Source organism: Macrobrachium nipponense, chromosome 20 (assembly GCF_015104395.2).
Source record: "Macrobrachium nipponense isolate FS-2020 chromosome 20, ASM1510439v2, whole genome shotgun sequence".
Lineage (NCBI taxonomy): Eukaryota > Metazoa > Arthropoda > Malacostraca > Decapoda > Palaemonidae > Macrobrachium > Macrobrachium nipponense.
The window spans coordinates 60,923,885-60,944,550 of NC_061089.1; the positions used below are offsets into that span (position 1 = coordinate 60,923,885).

Below are 20,666 nucleotides of genomic sequence, written 5' to 3' on the forward strand. Positions count from 1 at the left end.
GATTCAAGATTGATAAAGTGCATGATTCATGAGTGTTCCCTTTTCAGAGACGTGCAAAATGACCTCTAAGAAATCCTCGGATGCAAGTAAACGAGAGGTACTAACAATAAGTTGCAGTTAGTGCATGTGCTTAGCTTGTAGTTGGCTTTAGCATTAAGGTAACTGAGCAAACCTATCAGTTTTTTTCTGTAAGCCATGAATTACCTTCATAGATGTGTAGGGTTTTGGACTGAGAAGTATTCATTCTTGGGAAGTGCATGCTGTTTTTGTAATCTAGTTGAAACAGGAATTAATAACTAGTAGCCAAATCATGCAACAGATTTTTGGCATTCTATTATGGAAATGGGTGCAAGCGCTACTATCTTCTTTCTTGAATTTACGAATGAGTAAATACTATACTCGGTGAAATGTGTCTGAGTGAAAATTTAGATAGCAACAAACATTGCCTATATCATAGACATTGTAAGTTTATAAAGAGTAAATATTAGTGAATATGCATTTACCATATTGTATCTTCTTTGAGTATATAGTTAGAGGAGAACATATGGACATAGCTGTTGTTGAAGCGCCCATGGAATTTCTACCTTATTCCATATACGTATTGATCTTGCAATTTTAGCAGTTTAAGTATATTAGAATAAGGGCTTCAAGGACAATAATGTATAAGTTGAATGTGTATTAGATTTGCACTGCTTATCTGTGGAAGAAGCCAGTAAACTTAAATTCAGAATGCATAAAAGTAGAGATGTTCTAAAAAAGAAAGACTGAGACTGTGCAAAGAAACTTATATTGAAATATGAAAAGGAATCTTTGTTGTATATTTAAAACATAATTTTGTAATGAGATCAGTTATCCCCCTCCCTATATTTTTTTATACCTTTGTAAACTTACCAATTACTAGAAAGAATTATATACGTAATATATTTGTAAACTTACCAATTACTAGAAAGAATTATATAATATCATGTTGAGCTAAACATCACACTTCCTATATCTGTCTCCCTTTTATCTCCTTACCTCTTATCAGTCTCCTTACCTCTTATCAGTTTGGACTGGGCATGATAAAGGCTTTTGGCAACTTTTTCTTCTAACCACTTATGAGTTTCATGAACATATACTACATACTGGTAGTTTGTGATTAAAGTGATGAGAAATTTTGTAAAAAGACAAGGTAGATGTATCAGTAATTGAGAGGAAAAGGATAGTATAGCTAATGTCAGTACATCAAGAAGGAAGATTTTTATACATTCAACTTACCTGTCAGATATTACTCCGTCGTCCGACAGAAATTCGAATTTCGCGGCACACGCGGCAGGTAGGTCAGGTGATCTACCCCCCCGCCGATGGGTGGCGGGAATAGGAACCATACCCGTTTTCTAATTCATATTTTTTCTGTCGCTTGGAATGTAAACAACGTTTGCAGTTCCTCCTGATGGATTTTCGTGTTTCATCGCCATCGATCGTCTGGGCTAACTTTTACAGGGAAGTAATGGATCTTTGGTTCGGCATACGCTTTTGTTAACTTTTAGAATTTTTTGATAAAATTAACTTCGAAATTTGTTCATGAAACTTACCTGTCAGATATATATATAGCTGTATTCTCTGAAGTCCGACAGAATTTCTAAAACTTACGACACACGTAGTGGGAGTTAGGGTGGTTAGTACCCATTCCCGCCGCTGGGAGGCAGGTATCAGGAACCATTCCCATTTTCTTTCAGATTTTCTTCTGTCGCCGGTGTCGTAACATCTGTTTTACACCCACCCTCCGCCTCAGGATTTTGGAAAACTTTTCATTGCTTGAGTATCCTATTGACTTTTTGGTTTTTTGATTGGATTGATAGCTTGGCATACGTGATTTGGACTGTTTTTTGAATTTGGCTTAGATTTTTTCCTTAAATATGTCTGGATGTAGTTCGGCTAGCGCCAGGGTGTGTTCGAAAGTGGAATGCAAGGTTAGGCTTCCTAAAGCCTTGGTTGATCCTCACACATTGTGTAAAGGGTGTAGGGGGCAAGAGTGTAAATATGATTTGCGCTGTAATGAGTGTGAAAGCTTGGATGATTTACAATGGAAGACGTATGAATCCTACATAAAGAAGTTAGAACGTGATAGGATTAGGAGGTCTTCCTCCAGGAGTAAGTCGGGTAGCAGACAGGGTATTAATGTATCCCCTTCTAACCCTCCTTTAGATTTTGTGTCTCCTAACCCCGTAGTGTTGCCTTCGGGCCCTCAAGTGGTGTCTGCGGAGGGTAATGCCCTTTCGCTTATTCTGGATTCATTGAAGACGCTTGAATCTAAAGTGCTTGCCCTTGAAAACAGGCAAAATAAGTGCAGTGATATAGTGCCCCTAGTGAAGTGGAGGGGCGTCAGATCGGCCCTATAGCGCCTCTAGGCTGGGACCTCTGCCGGACTCCCAGGACTCAGGAGAGGGTATGTCGAAGGCCGAAGGAGGGTTACGGGGAACCCCACCGATCTGGCGGTCCCTTCAGCAGTTCCTGTGGACGCTTCCCAGGCTGCTAAGGAGCGTGCTCGAGCACGTATCCTGAAGGATTGTTTTGTTCATGAAACTTACCTGACAGATATATATATAGCTGTATTTTCTGAAGTCCGACAGAATTTAAAAATTCGCGGCACACGCAGTGGGCGGCCAGGTGGTAGTACCCATTCCCGCCGCTGGGAGGCGGATATCAGGAACTATTCCCATTTTCTATTCATATTTTTTTTCTGTCGCCGTCGGTAAACAAACTGTTTACAGACCTCCGCCTAGGATTTTGGAAACTTCATTAGCCACTTAAGTATCCTAATTATTCTTCGATTATTAACTTGGATTTGTGGCTAGGCATACGCTATCGTAAATTTTTTCATTGCATTTGATGTCTGAAGCTAGTTAGCCTAGTTTCAGACTTTGTTGTCTGCATGGTAAGGTGAGGCTACCGTAACTTTCGGTAGACACTCGCTTAGTATATATGACGGTTACATGTTTTCTTTGCATAAGGTAATTAGTGTAATGTGTGACTGATTACGGAAGAAGGAGGATTCAATTACGCATTTTAGAGCGTGTTAGAAATCAGGAGTTTTCCTCCACAGTAAACAGAAGTTAGAAATAATGAACCTTCTAACCTACTGTAGATTTTATTTTGCCTAACCTGTGTATGGCTACTAGCCTAGAATAAGTGTCTGCTAAAGGATTACATCAAGTAATCTTAGACTAAAGTGCTCGCTCTCCAACCAGTGTTGTGAAGTGTAGTGCCCCTTGTGTTGTGGAGGGGGCGTCAGATCGGCCCCATAATGCCTCTAGGCCTGGACCTCTGTCGGACTCCCAGGACTCAGGGATTGAGGGGCATGTCGAAAGCCGCTAAGAGGGTTACGGGGGCTCCCCACGATCTGGCGTCCCTTCGGCAGAACCTGTTGACTCTTCCCAGGCTGCTAAAGATCGTGCACGTGCGCGAATCTTGAAAGATTGCTTCTCGTCCTCCGAGGCGTCCTCCCCACACAGGGGTTGGAGTTCTCGGAAGGACTCGCGCCCCTAAAGAAGCTTTAGAGAAGAGGGACGCTTCACGTCCTCTCTCTCGTCACGAGAGGATGAGAGAGTAAAGAGACCACATTTTCCCTTTTAGAAGAATGCACTGGCTCTTTTCCTAAGGGACATTTAAGGAGGCTCATTCATCTTGCCAGAAGAGTGATTTGAGCCTCCTGCGAGAACGCTCATGTATATATCATTTATACATTATTAAGGAGGCTCATTCATCTTGCCAGAAGAGTGATTTGAGCCTCCTGCGAGTGAACCGCTCATGTATACATCATGTATACATTCTTAAGGAGGCTAATTTCATTCCTTGCCAGAAGAGGGTTGATTTGAGCCTCCTGCGAGTACGTGGAACGCTCATGTATATATCACTTATACATTATTAAGGAGGTTCATTCATCTTGCCAGAAGAGTGATTTGAGCCTCCTGCGAGTGAACGCTCATGAAGTTAGAGCTGTTTCAACCTCGCTAGCATTCCAAAAGAATTTGGTAATCAAGGACATTCTTGATTCCACCTTTTGGAGGAGCAACTCAGTATTCGTCTCCTCTCTCATTTGCGCTCCGTATACGTTATGTAACGTTCGCTTTACTTCGATAAAGCAAGCTGATAAGTTTGACGGCCGGCAAGCTGCTTTGCACAGTCAAACAACTTATGTCTCTGGTCGGCATAAGAAGGGCAATTTAGACGTGAGGAAGCTTTTGGAGGTGCTCGACGTCCTATAAGTAGAGACATTCTCCAGGACGCTCGGCAAGCACCTTGCGGAAGACGAAAGCATAGTCTTCCTTTAGTGTTCACACTCTTCAGGAGCAGCGTGCGGCTCTCCATGGAGACTCGCATGAGGACGTCCCTTAAAAATATTCAATGTCATACGCAAAACGCGGTTCGTCATAACATTGAGATGTTGGCAAGGTCGCTCGCCAGGACGCCTCTTGGCGGGCCTTGCATGCATCAAGGCGCTCAACGAGTTCCTCTCTGAAACGTCGTTCAGAAGACTTGTTCTCTGCTCAGACACTCTCGTAGCTGGACGCTTTCCAGGACGCTTTTGAGGACGCTCGGCAGGAAGCTTTTGAGGACGCTCAGCAGGACGCTTTCCAGCACGCTTTTGAGGACGCTCAGCAGGACGCTTTTGTGGACATTCGCCAGGACGCTTCGGTGGAAGCTCGGCAGGACGCTAGCGAGGACGCTCGCCAGGACGCTAGCGAGGACGCTCGCCAGGACGCTAGCGAGGACGCTCGCCAGGACGCTAGCGAGGACGCTTTTGAAGACGCTCGGCATCCTACACGTCATGACGCTCGGTAGAGCACTTGCCAGGACGTTCTTCAGAACGATAGGCGTCCTACGCATCAAGACGTTCGGCAAGGATTCCTGCAAGAACGCTCTTCAAGACGGCGTCGTCGAAGTAGAGGAAGGAGTTTGGTCTCGTCAAGATGTCTACTTCGCTTTCTACGAAGGGAGCGTTCAATAGAATCCATCACTTGATGAATTCCAGGAAAACTGTAAGCAGATTTCGGTGTCATAAAACGCCTCGTCTGCTTTCGGGATTGCGCTGCCGAAGGGGAACATTAAGGTCCTTCCTGTCGTAAGCCCAGTCTCTAATCCAGGAATCCTGGCCCCTTCCTCGATTTCTGCGGGAATCGGGAAAACTATATGCTCGAATTCCTGGATTACTTTCTGTCATGTAAATGGGTTAGTTCTCATTGACAAAGATCTTCATAACATTTTATCGCTTAAGCGGATAAGTAACAAATTTCGGAAGAGCTCTCATTCATTTTCAGAACCGAACGTGGACAGTCGTTTTCCTTTCTTTCTCTCTTCCTCGTCCAGGAAAGATGTAGTAGAGAATTCGATGTTCAAATTACTTTTTTTTTTTTACAATACTTACGTAGTTTATCTTTGCGTCATTTTGCTAACCGCATGGGTCGAGTCATATACGCATATCGTATTTACCTCTGCGGATAGAAGCCGAAAGAAACTGTTGTTCTAATGTATTTATTTGACACTCCCTTCAACCTTCCAAGAGTTTTTCGGAGTAAGAACAACTCTTCAGGTATTGTTACGACAACACCAACTCAGCTTCTGTATTTAGCGAATTCTGTTTCGTTTAAATAGGCCTGCTTGAGAGTGTCCTTTTGCTCGATAATATCATACCTATTCCTTCGTAAAGGGAGTAGCTGGCAACTCAGGCAGATAGTATTCTGTTCTCCATTGAAGCTTTCCTTCGAGGAAGACTTCTCCTTCACTCTTTTTGATAGAGACGAAGGTGGTCGATCTCCAATCCTTATTTTGTCTTTAAGGAAAGAATTTAGGATGGAGATCGTTGTTCAGAATACTATATACTACGTATATTAACCTCGCGACATGATTCTACTAAGCAGTTGAATTGTCCGAGGGGTAGGCGCATATCCTAGTATTCTACGGATTGCGACTTAGACGAGAAGTATTCTAATTGAACTGCAACATCAACTCAGCTTCTGTATTTAGCGAATTTTGTTTCGTTTAAATATGCCTGCTTGAGAGTTTCCTTTGGCTCGATAATTTCATACCTATCCCTTCGTAAAAGGAGTAGCTGGCAACTCAGGCATATAGTGCGAGACGATGATCAAGGCTGCTGTTACTGTGATCTACGCAGTACCGGCTAGCTCGGTGTCATGCGCGGTGGTTTACGTCTCTCTCCCTTGCGGGAATGGCTTAAACCGTCTCTTTTGCCTACAATCAGGGATTTTAGCCTCGGGTTGAGGAAATTTCTAGTAATCTTGAATGATCATACCTGCCGTTTACTTAGAAAATTTCAACAAGATATCTCTTATACTTGTTAGGTGCGGGTTTACCGCACGGTAACATTCTGTACGAATCTACCGCGGCATAGCACTATAATAATGCTCCTCCTGCTTATGCAAAGCGCAGCCTTATTTAGGGAAGGAAGCAGGCTGAGTGAGGGAATGGATGAGTTTGCTGGGGACCATTTCCTCGCTGGAGAAGCTTGTTTTCCCTGAATAAACAGCAATTCAGACCTCTACAAATTTTCCTCACGAAGAAATTGGAATAACATCAAAGATTTTGTAATTCTAATTTTCTCTCAACGGCTTGAGGATCACCTCAGGTGATAGCGAGAGGGTGCCAGACATCCGAACAGAGAACAGATGTTCTGGCACATTGTCTGAAAGAATTGGAAGCCAAATTAGTCGGCTTTCCAGTTCCTCGAAGGGTGAGGTTGGATCGAGTGGCCCAAATCATCTCGGATAATTTCTCAGCTCTCTCATAGCTCGAGAGAGAGAATTGGTTATGGGCTTGGGCACGGAACGTAACGATCCTCAATAGGTTCGTTAATCTAGTGCACGTCCGTGGGGGTCTTCTCGATCCAAGGCAACAACTACTGACGTCTGAGTAATCCTCACTTAGAAGTATGTCGAAAGTGAGGAGAGACTGAGGGAGTCCTTTCGTTAAGTTTTTTCGTAATATTGAAGACGAAGGAGCTTCCTCTTAAGTTGTCCCTTATTCATGATTCTAGAGGATTAGCTTTAGTCGCACATGTTGGCCTCTAAGAGGTTGGATTCACAGAGGTCAGGTAATTCAGAGAATTGTCCAAAGACCCTTCCCGAGAGAATCGGTGTAATCAAACATCGTCACTTAGTGAAGTATCTAATATCTCTCCTCTCTGAGTCTGAAAGCGTTCAGACTATCGAGAAGCGATAAGATCTTCAAGATTAATGGCAGTCTCTTGGCCAAGGCAAAGCAGTGCTGCCTATTTTCAGTTTTCAATCGGAGGGGGCCGTTTCTGGAGATAGTGAAGGGAAATGACTGTTCCTCCACCTCGACCTCTGTGAATTTCGTTATGGTTCTATCTTTCCGTATGAAGTATGCGATAAGATAGAAGTCCTAACTGTTGTAGAATATGCAAATATGTTGTTGACGGCCTCTAGGCTCAGAGATTCGGTTCTGTCAAACAACAAAGCTTCACGATCTTTGAGGTCTGTGGAGATCTTGTATTCTCTGGATCAAAGGTTCCGGCATGGAACTTAGACGTAGTCTGAGTTTCTGATGCCAAAAGCATTTCGAACCTATCCTTTCTGCGAACTTAATACACGTGACCAGAAAGGCTAATATTCTAACCGCTTCTAGCACGGCAAGGAGGGTTAGTGAGGGTTTTAGCCATCATCAGAGGTTTTGGCTTTAAAGGGACATAATGCGGTCTGTCCGCTAAGCCTTCCGTTCTTGATAAGAAACGAAAAAAACAAACCTGTCTGACCATTGACCCGAAGGAACTTGGAGACCAAGGGTATGGCACAAATTATTGGGCAAGGGCATTAGAGAGTCCTGTGCCCTGTAGGGTCTCTCAAGTTTTATCTTGATAAAAACTATAGAAAGTCAAGGTCAACAGACAATCTGCGGTGTTCCGTAAAAAGACAGACTAGTTCATGTCCAAGAACACCCTGGGCATGATAGCCAAGGAGTTCTTTTAAGAGGTCTTCATTCATTATGTTTGCATAAAGATTTGAGATTTTTTTCTTAATATCAATGCTCAAGAGGTGAGGGCGCGGCCTCGGAAGCATTTCAACAGAGCATGACACTCGGTAACATCCTGAGTGCCACGCTTTTGCGAAGCAACTCTGGGTTCGCTTCCCACTCCCGACAATCTGCGGTGTTCCGTAAAAAGACCGAGATTGGTTCATGTCCAAGAACACCCTGGCATTATAGCCAAGGAGTTCTTTTAAGAGGTCTCATTCATTTATTGTTTGCATAAAGATTTGAGATTTTTTCTTAATATGAATGCTCAAGAGGTGAGGGCGCGGCCTCGGAAGCATTTCAACAGAGCATGACACTCAGTAACATCCTGAGTGCCACGCTTTAGCGAAGCAACTCTGTGTTCGCTTCACACTCCCGACGGGATGTGAAGACGACATTTCAGATCCGTAAGTCGCTAGGACCATACATCTCCGTAGATCATATTATTGGGTGCAAGAAGCAACACGAATCCTATCCTATAGAAAAGGGATAGGTGTGCTTTTAACTTTGAAGGGTTGGTCGCTTGAGGCGCGTTCCTTTTCTTTAGCTAGAAGTTATGGAACTAACTTTGATAGGTTAGGTCAGGTGGTGGTTTTAGCTTCGGTTGCCCTCAAAAGTATGGTCATATGGTCTAGTCACATTGTGGTCACGCCCCCGTTGACAGATCATCTAGAGCGCACCAGCATACAGGTCTCTACCTCGCTGGCAAACTCTAGTAACGCAGAAGCAAGGACTTTGGTGACAGTAATCACGAAGTCGGCTATGCTAACAGGTTCAGGAACCAAGATGTATATCATCTACTTATTTAGTTTCCCAAAAATTCTATTCTGTCTCTTCCCACCATCCGAAGGTGGGATTCAGCTATATATATATCTGTCAGGTAAGTTTCATGAACAAAATGTTATTGTTATAATACAGTTAAGTTTGTTCATACTTACCTGGCAGATATATATAATTAAAGTGCCCACCCACCTCCCCTCAGGAGACAGTGGCACTGATAAATATGAATAGAAAATGGAAATAGTTCCTGATATCCGCCTCCCAGCGGCGGAATGGGTACTACCACCTGGCCGCCCCACTGCGTGTGCCGCGAATTTTTAAATTCTGTCGGACTTCAGAAAATACAGCTATATATATCTGCCAGGTAAGTATGAACAAACTTAATTGTATTATAACAATAACATTTCTCGTCTTCCGACGCGTCCTCCCCGCGCAAGGGGTGGGAATCTCGTTCGGATTCGCGACCTTTGAAGAGGACTCTTCAAGAGCTTGACGCTTCACGTCATGCTTTGTCTGAGTGGCATTCTTCTCCGGAAAGCGTAGCTTTTCCGCCCCAGAAGAAGTCTAGGACGTCATCCGACGATGACGCCCGCGAGCGCCCCAGTCGCTCTAGAGCCAAGGCTGTTCCTGGGAGAAGGAAGAAGGCGTCCCCTCGCCCCTCTCCTTCTCACAAGCGCAGCTCGTCTCCGCGTAAGGAGACATCTCAGACGGAGATCATCATTGCGATGCAGCGGCAAACTGGACGCTTTAACTGAAGCAGAAGGAGACGGTACCTCGTCGAAGGAAAGACGATAGACTGCCTATCAAGAGAACTAAGCAGTCTTCTCCAACGGCTCCTTTTTCGTCCCCGTCTTCTGATTTTTCGCCCTCTAGGACGTCGTTTTGCTCCCCCAGGGTTCGTCTAGAGGTGACGTTAGACGCCAGTTTAGAGAGAGTTCTCTGCATGCTCCTCTCTCTTCCCGTAGAGAGGACGCTCGGCGTTCCGACTTCGACGCTTCTGCTGACGACGATTTTGTAGCTGTCGGACGGACTTCTTTGCGTTCGGCCCCTCTTCGACATGACAGTGTTGACGCTCAACGATACGCTAGTCGGGCAGTTGATCAAGTTTCTTCGCGGGACGTTCGTAAGGACGCTTCGCGGGACGTTAGAAGAGTCTCTTTGATGGACGCTCCGTTGGACGCTCGGTCGGACGCTGATTTGGACGCTCGAGAGAACGCTACGTTGGACGCTCAGATGGACGCTCGTAGACGTTCTAGTAAGACCTCTGTGGACGCGAATGTGGAAGTTCGCTGTCACTCGGATGTTGTTCCCGAGACTTTGGCACGTTCGCCTCTAAAGGTGATTCCTGATCCTGTGACTGTTAAGGATCCGTTACCCTCGTCTTCTCTTCACGTTCGGATAGGAGACTTGGAGCTAAAGGACTTCTGCCTCTTCCTTCGGACTTGCACTCGGGTAGGGAAGAAGAGAACTTAGCGGTTCCTCGGAGGATGTTGATGAAGAACAACCTGCTACGTCTGCTTCGTCAGATTATCAAGTTTTGGCACGACTACTTCGTGATTCGTTTGGCGATACTTTTCAGCCTGCTGCTCCTCCTTCTCCTCCTTCTCAGTTTTCGTCGTCGAAGACAAGCAAGTCTCCAGGTTTCGTGAAGATGAAGACGTCGTTATCTACTAGAAGAGCTTTCCGGAAGGTTAACGCCTGGATGGAGTCTAGGAAAGCAAAAGGAAGGACTACTTTCGCCCTGCCTCCGTCTAGACTTAGCGGTAAAGGCAGGGATGTGGTATGAGACAGGCGAGGAATTAGGATTGAAGGTTCCTACGTCTGCTCAAGGTGATTTCGCCAGCGTGGTTGATGCTCAAGGAGGGCCCTTTTAGCCTCAGCTAAAGTATCTTGGACGACTTCCGAACTGGACCATCTTTTGAAGGGACTGTTTAGGTCCTTAGAGGTATTCAACTTTTTAGACTGGTGTCTTGGAGCCTTAGACAACCAATCTCGTAAGCCAGACTCGATCAGCTTGGGGGAGCTGTCCAGTGTATTGTCATGCATGGACAAGGCCGTCAGGGATGGCTCAGAGGAGTTAGCCTCTCATTTTTCAGCAGGGGTTCTTAAGAAAAGGTCGCTTTATTGCAACTTCGCGGCTAAGTCTGTCTCTCCCGCACAGAGGACAGAACTTTTGTATGCTCCCTTCTCAAGTCATCTCTTCCCCCAAGCTATGGTGAAGGATCTGGCAGTTAGTCTGCAAGAGAAAGCCACACAAGACCTGTTGGCTCAGTCTTCGAGACGTCCGGCTGGCCCTTCAACGTCGTCAGGAACCCAACCGTTTAGAAAGCAGAAGCCCTTTCGTGGAGGGACTTCCGCTAGAATCGTCTCCTCGAGGAAGAAGCCTTACCTAGAGGTAGAGCCCCTTCCAAGTCTAGGGGTAAGAAGTGAGAGATCGTGCCTTCAGTTCACCGGTAGGAGCCAGGCTGCAGTTGTTTGCAGAAGCCTGGAGAGTAAGAGAGGCAGACACCTGGTCTCTCGACGTCATAGAGAAGGGTTACAAGATCCCTTTCATAAAGCCGCCCCCGTTGACTTCCACTCCCAGGGACTTGTCCCCATCGTATCCTCTGACAAAGCGAAAGATACTTTTCGACCTGCTCGAGCAGATGCTCGAGAAACGAGCAGTGGAACAGGTTTTAGACCCTGGCAACGCCAGGATTTTACAACAGATTGTTTCTTGTACCGAAACAATCGGAGGGTGGCGGCCCGTCTTGGATGTAAGTCGTCTAAACCTCTTTATAGAGAAGCAGAGGTTCAAGATGGAGACACCTCAGTCAGTTCTGGGGGCCTTAAGACCCTGGAGATTGGATGGTATCACTCGACCTCCAGGACGCCTACTTTCACATCCCGATACATCCCCAATCGATGAAGTACCTTCGGTTCGTATTGAAAGGGAAGGTCTTTCCAATTCAGGGCTCTTTGTTTCGGACTGAGTACGGCCCCTTTTATCTTCACCATCTTAATGAAGAACGTGGCGAGGTGGCTCCATCTTCCACATCAGAATCTCGCTCTATCTGGACGACTGGCTCATAGGAGCCTCCTCGCAGACACCCCCCCCCCCCCGGTGCCTGAAGGACTTGCAAACGACTCTGTCTTTAGCTGCGTCCCTGGGACTTCTGGTGAACTTCGAAAAGTCACATCTGACCCCAACACAGTCCATCGTGTATCTGGGGATTCAGATGGATTCAGTGGCTTTTCGGGCTTTCCTTTGTCCAGGAACGTCAGCAAACAAGGCATAGAAAAAAGTGTGTGTCGGCCCTTTCTAGGGGAAAAAAAAAAGGCTTCATGCTCGGTGAGGGAACTGGATGAGTCCTGCTGGGGACCATTTCCATCGCTGGAGGAGAAGTTTGTTTCCCTGGGGAGGCTACACCTCCGACCTCTTCAGTTCTTTTCTGTCGGACAGCTGGACAGAAAAGGACAACTTCGACATGAAGTTAAGCATCTCGGAAGAGGTGAAGAACCATCTAAGATGGTGGCCTTCTATCCATGGAAGCTGTCAGAGGGCATATCCCTCAAGCTTCAGAACCCCGACCTAGTGTTGTTCTCCGACGCGTCATCCACGGGTGGGGAGCAACTCTAGGGGGGGAGGAAGTGTCAGGTACCTGGAGAGGGGAACAGGTAACCTGGCATATCAACTTCAAAGAGCTGGCAGCGGTTCAATTAGCGCTCCAGTTTTTCCACAACAAAGTCTCCCGTCGTGTAGTTCAAGTCAACTCGGACAACACCACAGCCCTGGCATACTTGAAGAAACAAGGAGGACACACTCTCGCTCCCTGTTTTCTCTAGCGAAAGAGATCCTAACTTTGGGCAAAGGAGAGAGAAGTCACAATATTGACAAGATTCATTGCCGGAGTCGAGAACGTCCGGGCAGATCTCCTCAGTCGACAAGGACAGTTATTGCCGAACGAGTGGGACTCTCAATCAAGAAGTATGCCAGGAACTGTGGGGTCTTTGGGGATGCCCCTTAGTGGACATCTTTGCAACATCAAGGACGGCGAGACTTCCTCTGTATTGCTCCCCGGTTCTCGATCCGGGAGCAGTAGCAGTAGACGCCCTTCTATGGGATTGGACGGGCCTGGATCTCTACGCTTTTCCCCCCTTCAAGATCCTGGGGGAGGTGATGAGAAAATTTGCAGCATCGGAGGGGACGAGGTTGACTTTAATCGCCCCCTTTTGGCCCGCAGCGATCTGGTTCACAGAGGTGATTTTTGTACAAGTAACTTACCTGGCAGATATATACTTAGCTATAGACTCGGTCGTCCTGACAGAATTTCAAAACTCGTGGCACATGCGACAGGTAGGTCAGGTGATCCACCATTCCCGCCGCTGGGTGGCGGGGTCTGGAACTATTCCCGTTTTCTAAGCCATAATTTCTCTGTCGGTTGAACGGACAACACCTATTGTTCGTTCCTCCATCTTGGATTTCAACTCGTTTGCCGAGAATTTGGATTGGTTTTTTGGTGACGTATTCTGTTTTTTCTCTGGCTTGGCATACGCTTATTGTGGACTGTTTTTCGACTTTGTTTTGACTACTCTTTCACGATGTCTGACGCTAAGGCTTCACCTATGTTTAGAGTTTGCAGTAGAGAAGGTTGTAAGGTTAGGCTGCCTAAATCGGCATTAGATCCTCATAGTATTTGCGCTAAATGCAGGGAGAATGAATGTTCTTTTATTAACACCTGTGTTGAATGCGAGAACCTTACGGAGCTTGAATGGAAAGAATTATCATCATATGTTAGGAAGCTGGAGAGAGATAGAGTGAGAAAGGCTTCAGCTAGGTCATCTAGTAGATCTTGCTCCTTAGAATAAACAAGAAGTTAAACTCTCCTACTAACGATTTTCCCTTAGCCTCAGCTGCTTCTCCCTGTTCTGAATCCAAAGATTCTTCGTCAGAGAGGGAAAATGTAAAAGCTTCAATTAAGAAACTTCAAGCTCAGCTACGAGCTCTAAACCAAGGTAAGAGTGGTGATAGTGACTTGTGCAGTGTCCCCAGTGCAGTGGAGGGGGCGTCTGACTGGTTCCTCATTGCTCCTAGGCCTAGACCGCTTCCAAACTCCCAGCACCAGGGAGGAGGAATGTCGAAAGCCGCAGGGAGGATGCAGAACATCCCCAACGGTCAGGCGTCCCTTCGGCAGATCCTGTTTGTTAAGTCCCAGGCTGCCTCGGATTGCCGCAGAAAAGGCGTCCTAAGGGAGTGTTTTTCGGCCTCAGACTCTTCTTCTCTCCCTAAACGAGGATGGAGTTCGGCCTCTCTTTCGCGCCCTTTGAAGAGAGCCTGGAAGGCTTTTAAAGGAGACGCGGCTGACTCCAGCCCAGAGCGTTTTCCCGAGGATTGGCCTTCGGGACCTAAGAAGACTAAACAAGAGGAGCCTTCTCTTCAGGATCCTACGAAGAAGTTTTTGGTTAATCTGCAAGAGCAGTTAGCTTCTCTCGTAGGCTCTTTTGCTAAGGACTCTACAAGGAGGAAGGATGTCTCGCTCCCTGTGAAGAGTTCCGCTAAGCGCCCCTCTTCGTATAGGAGAGAACCCTCACGATCTCCAGGGCATTTATCGCCTTCGTCGAGAGACTCGTCTGATAGGAGTTGTTCTCCTGAGAGAAGAGGCCTTTCGCCCTATAGGCTGTCTTCCCCGAAGCGCCCTCTGAGACGCCGCGAATCGAGCAGAAGTCTCGATCGGTTTAGGTTCAAGGAACCGGAAAACCGATTTAAGTATCAGGATCCTTTGGGTCTGCAGGACCAGGAGCCAGACAGGCGCAAAGAGGCAGCAAGACGCAAGAAAGGGCGTCAAGAGCCTCTTAGAACACAGGATTCAGGACGTCAGGATTCTGCTAGAAGGCAGGAATCAGGACGCTATGAGCCAGGACGCCATGAGTCAGGGCGCCAGGAGTCAGGGCGCCAGGAGTTAGGACGCCAGGAGGCAGGATGGATTTTGCTTCCTTAGTGGACTCTTCTAGGAGGAAGTCGTTGCTGTCTGCTAAGGCAACTTGGGGCATGTGTGAGCTAGACCACCTTCTAAAGGGCCTCTTTAAAACCCTAGAAGTCTTCAATTTTATGGATTGGGCTTTGGGAGCTTTAGCGAGAAGAGAGCTCAGGACACTGACTTTGTTTCCATGGAGGAACTTTCGAGCGTCCTGGCTTGCCTGGACAGAGCGGTCATGGACGGTTCCGTTGAAGTTGCCTCTCTTTTTGGAACGGGAGTATTAAAGAAGAGATCGGTCTTTAGCTCTTTCTTAGCAAGAGCAGTATCACCTTTGCAAAGGACATCTCTTCTTTTTGCACCGTTATCCCCGCACCTATTTCCACAAGAGACTGTTAGAGAGGTTTCTAAATCTCTTACGGAGAAGGCAACTCAGGATCTCCTCACGCACTCAGCCAAGAAGTTTAGGCTGGCAGTGCCTATAGAGAAAAAAGAGAGACCCTCTTTTGTACAGCCCTTTCGAGGTGCCTCCTCTTCTAGAGCCCCTCTTAGAGTCGCAGACCAGATAGAAGGAGTAGACCATCTAGAAGGTCCTTCAGGAAGTCTAGATGAGCAGGAAGTCCTCCAGACGAAAGTAGCGCCAGACTACTCCACTTTGCCAAAGTCTGGGCGCAGAAGGGAGCAGACTCCTGGTCCCTCTCTATCCTGAAAAAAGGATACTTGATCCCCTTCAGGGAAAATCCTCCCATTGACGACAACTCCAAGGGAGTTGACCGCAAGATACTCGGATCCTGTCCGAAAGCTTGCTATTTTGTAAGCAGTGGAACAGATGATTTTCCAAGGAAGCGGTAGAACTGGTTCAAGATCTCCAGTCTCCAGGATTCTACAATCGGCTATCTGGTACCGAAAGCATCGGGGGGATGGAGACCGGTTCTAGACGTCAGTGCCCTGAATTTCTTTGTATTGAAGAAGAAATTTTCAATGGAGACGTCTCCTCTGTTCTATCTGCTCTTCGTTCCAGGGGGACTGGATGGTGGGTCCCTGGACCTTCAGGATGCGTATTTCCATGTGCCAATTCATCCGGCAGCAAGGAAGTATCTGAGGTTCTGTTTCCGATGGGAAAGTGTTTCCAGTTCCGAGCGATGTGCTTCGACTTTCGACTGCCCCTCAAGTCTTTACGGACATCATGAAGAATGTAGCTTATTGGCACATCTAGAAGGGATCAGGATCTCGTTATATCTGGACGATTGGCTAATAAGAGCCCAATCGGAGAAAAAATGTCTGGAGGACCTATTAGTTACTCTAAAGTTGACAAAGTCCTTAGGACTTTTAGTAAGTCGCGAGAAATCCATGCTGACTCCCCAGCAGAGTATTGTCTATCTGGGGATTCAGATGGATTCTCGGGATTTTCTAGCGTATCCTTCGCAGGAAAGGAGAGAACGCTGCTTAGAAAAGGTGGCAGTCTTCTTAAGGAAAGAACATTGTTCCGCGAGGGAATGGATGAGCTTACTGGGGGACCCTCTCCTCGATGGAACAGTTCGTTTCCTTAGGAAGACTACACCTACGACCCCTTCAATTTTATCTGAAGGAGAAGTGGGATTGGAAGTCCAACAATCTAGGAGATACATTTCCAATCTCGAAAGGGATCAAGGAGAATATCCGTTGGTGGTTAGATCCACAGAAACTAAGCAAGGGAATCTCCCTTCGCTTACAGAACCCTCGCCTAGCGTTGTTTGCAGACGCCTCAGATTCAGGGTGGGGAGCGACCCTAGGTTCGGAAGAAGTGTCAGGCACTTGGGAAGGAAGAACAAGTGTCCTGGCACATAAACAAGAAAGAGCTAACAGCCATTCATCTAGCTTTGGTTCATTTCGAGGAACAGGTCTCAGGTCTGGGGATTCAGATTCACTCGGACAACACAACAGCCCTGCGCTTATATAAAGAAACAAGGGGGGACGCATTCCTTTTCCCTGTACGAATCAGCAAAGGATCTGCTGATTTGGGCTCAGGAAAGGAAGATCTCTCTCCTCACAAGGTTTGTGCAGGGAGAGAAAAATGTCCGGGCAGATCTGTTAAGCAGAAAAGAACAAGTCCTACCCACGGAATGGACTCTCAATCCTCAGATTTGCCAACAACTTGGCATCTGTGGGGAAGGCCCAATATAGACCTGTTCGCGACCAACAAGAATCACAGATTAGAAACCTATTGCTCCCCGATCTCGGATCCTCAAGCAGTAGCAGTAGACAGCTTTCTGCTAGATTGGACGGGCTTGGATGCATACGCCTTCCCTCCTTTCAAGATAGTAGGAGAAGTATTGAGGAAGTTCGCTTGCTCGGAAGGAACAAGAATGACCCTCATCGCTCCCTTCTGGCCGGCTCTCGATTGGTTCACAGAGGGTGCTGGATGTTAGTGGATTTTTCCAAGATCGCTTCCACTAAGGAACGATCTTCTCAAAACAACCCCACTTGCGACAGGTTTCACAAAAACCTCCCCGCTCTAAGTCTGGACCAGCCTTCCAGACCTTTCGAAGGACTTGTCAGAGCAATGGGGCTTTTCACGAGAAGTGGCGAAGGCTATTGCAAGAGCCAGAAGAGTCTCCACTTCTAAAATATATCAGTCGAAGTGGGAGTTGTTTAGAAGATGGTGTAAGGGAAAGAAAATATCCTCCTCCAGTACCTCTGTAACTGAAATTGCAGAGTTTCTCCTATATTTGAGAAAGACTGTAACCTGGCAGTTTCAACAGTGAAGGGTTACAGAAGTATGCTGGCCTCAGTTTTTCGACATAGAGGAATAGATCTGACGAATAATAAAAGATCTTCATGACCTTATAAGGTCTTTTGAGACCACGAAAGAACATGTAATCAAGAAGCCTAGCTGGAACTTGGATGTGGTCCTCAAGTTCCTAATGTCGGAAAAATTGTACCGTCTCACGCAGCTTCGTTTAGAGACTTAACGAGAAAGTCATTATTCCTTTTTGCGTTAGCAACAGCCAAGAGAATTAGCGAGTTGCAAGCTTTGGAAGGTAAAGTTGGGTTTAAGAAGGATTCAGCGATTTGCTCCTTTAAACCATTTTTTCTAGCAAAAAATTAAAATCCCTCAAAGCCTTGGCCAAGAAGTTTTGAGATAAAAGGACTATCTTCATTAACAGGGAGAGAACTAGAAAGGACTTTGTGTCCAGTCAGGGCACTCAAGTTCTACCTGGAGAAGAAGAAGTTGCTGAAATGGTACAGAAGAAAGTCTTTGGTGCTCTGTAAGAGATCCTAAAAGATCGATTTCTAAGAACCCCCGTTACATACTTCATAAAAGATGTAATAAGGGAAGCTCACCTTAAGTGCGAAGAAGAGCATCTCAAGGTTCTCAGAGTGAGAGCTCATGAAGTGAGAGCCATAGCTACGTCTATGGCATTTCACAAAACATGGTCTCTTCAGGCTCTTATAGAGTCGACATTTTTGGAGATGTAATTCGGTGTTCGCCTCGAATTACCATAAGAGACGTTAAAATTTCGTACGAAAAGTGCTTTGCTCTGGGGAGCTTATGTTTCGGCGAATTCAGTGCTGGGAGAAGGGGCTGAGGCTAATCCTTCCTATTTAGTTTAAGGCTTAAATTACTTTTTGTTTATTTTTTGGTGGTTGTTTTTATTGGTTAATTGTCAGAGGGAATAGGGAACCCTCTTACAATTCATAGATTGTAACAATACTAACATGGTCAGGTGATCGGGATTGGCTTCAGTGCTCTTTGTGAATTTTTTTAATAACCTTAACTCTGTCATGTAAGAGGGCGAGTCTCCATTGATATGGACAAAAGGTCAAGGCTCTACCATGTAAGTGGGTCAGCCCCATTGGTACGATCCAGTATAGGCTCTGTCGCGTAAGCGGGGGCTAGCCCCCATTGACACGATCCAAAGAGTTATTCAACCATAGGTTCATTCCTCGTTGAAACTCTTGAGGCAAGCAGACTCATCGACAGTAGTCATGAAGTCTTCAGCCCAATCAGGTAGGAACTATGGATTATGTTATCCAAGAACATAGGTTGTTTTTTCCCTGTTTTTTAATGTATTTATTTTAAGTATTATTTTGTTTTTAGCTGTCTCTTTCCCGCCACCAAGGGTGCCAATCAGCTAAGTATATATCTGCTGGGTAAGTTACTTGTACAAAAATGATATTGTTAAGATACAATAAGTTTTGTACATACTTACCTGGCAGATATATACGATTAATGGCCCACCCATCCTCCCCTCAGGAGACAGGTGGAAGAGAAATTATGGCTTAGAAAACGGGAATAGTTCCAGACCCCGCCACCCAGCGGCGGGAATGGTGGATCACCTGACCTACCTGTCGCGTGTGCCGCGAGTTTTGAAATTCTGTCGGGACGACCGAGTCTATAGCTAAGTATATATCTGCCAGGTAAGTATGTACAAAACTTTATTGTATCTTAACAATATCATGTTCTACCTAGTGGATTATCCGAGATCTCTTCCGTTAAGGAGAGATCTACTCAAACAGCCCCACTTCGAGAGGTACCACAAAAACCTCTCCGCTCTGAGTCTGACTGCGTTCAGACTATCCAAAAGTTGGCCAGAGCGAGAGGTTTTTCGAAATCAGTGGCTAAAGCTATCGCCACCGCGAGGAGACCATCATCAATCGCGGTTTACCAATCTGAAGTGGGCAGCCTTTAGAAGTTGGTGTAAGAGAAAAGGAGTTTCCTCTACCACTACCTCTGTGAGCCAGATCGCCGACTTCTTGCTTTATCTGAAACAAGATCTGAAGTTGGCAGTGTCAGCTATTAAAGGCTACAGAAGCGTCCTATCTGTAGTTTTTCGCCATAGAGGTCTTGACCTCGCTAACAACAAGGATCTCCATGATCTATTGAGATCTTTCGAGACGACCAAGGTACCACTACCGAAGCTACCTTCGTGGAACCTGGACGAAGAAAACTGTATTCCTAACTGCTCTGGCGACGGCGAAGAGAGTTAGCGAAATACAGGCTATCAGCAAACACGTCGGTTTCAAAGGGCATAATGCAGTCTGCTCTTTGAGTATGTCGTTTCTGGCCAAAAACGAAAACCCTTCCAATCCGTGGCCTAGAACATTCGAGATCAAGGGTATGGCAGAGATCATTAAGAGCCAGAAAGAGTCCTGTGTCCTGTTAGGGCTCTTAGAGAGTATATTCGTAGAACGAAGGATTGCCGAGGTTCTGCGGAGAACTTATGGTGTTCGGTCAAGAGACCAAACATGCCCATGTCCAAGATGCACTGGCATTCTTTTTAAGGAACACCATTAAAGAGGCGCACGCTTCTTGCAAAGACAGCGACTTGAAGATACTAAAAGTTAATGCGCACGAAGTAAGGGCTATTTCGACCTCAATAGCCTTTCAGAAAAACATGGCTCTTAAAGACATTTAAGTGCTACTTTTTGAGGAGTAACTCAGTGTTCGCCTCGCACTACCTACGGGAGGTGAGAACGACCTATGAAAGCTGTTACTCTCTCGGACCATACGTCGCCGCGACACTATTTTGGGGGCAGGAGGTAGCACTCATCCTTTCCCATAGAAAAGGGTAGGTGAGTTTTTAATATTAGTATGTTTATGGTTGTAGGGTCGGCTGCCGAGTACAGTCGTCCCTTCCTTTAGCCTTTGGTATATGGGAGTTTGTTGTTAGGCTAACTTAGGTGGTGGTTTTTGCCTCGTTGCCCTCAGAAGTATGGTCATGGTCTAGTCACATTTGTGGTCCCGTCCCCGTTGACAGATCATCTAGAGCGCACCAACTACACAGGTCACTACCTTGTTGGTAACTCTAGTGAAGCAGAAGCAGGCTTGGGTGACAGTAATCACAAAGTCAGCTATGCTAAACAGGTAAGGAACCAAGATGGATGTCAATCTATACATTTGATATGTTTCCTAAAATCCTT

General features: G+C 46.1%; 1 protein-coding gene across 6 annotated transcripts in view; it reads left to right on the forward strand.

Annotated features, from left to right (window-relative positions):
• The window catches only part of LOC135226510 (inhibitor of nuclear factor kappa-B kinase subunit epsilon-like), a 282,872-nt gene that overhangs the window by 3,553 nt on the left and 258,653 nt on the right, over positions 1–20,666 (forward strand). For 2 of the 6 annotated variants that reach the window (XM_064266133.1, XM_064266139.1), the window contains one exon: positions 48–97. The exons of the other annotated variants lie outside the window; for them this stretch is intronic. In XM_064266133.1, coding sequence (XP_064122203.1) covers positions 59–97 — 39 coding nt within the window. In that variant the 5' untranslated portion in view covers positions 48–58. The remainder of the gene's footprint in view (positions 1–47; positions 98–20,666) is intronic. 6 annotated transcript variants of the gene reach the window in all.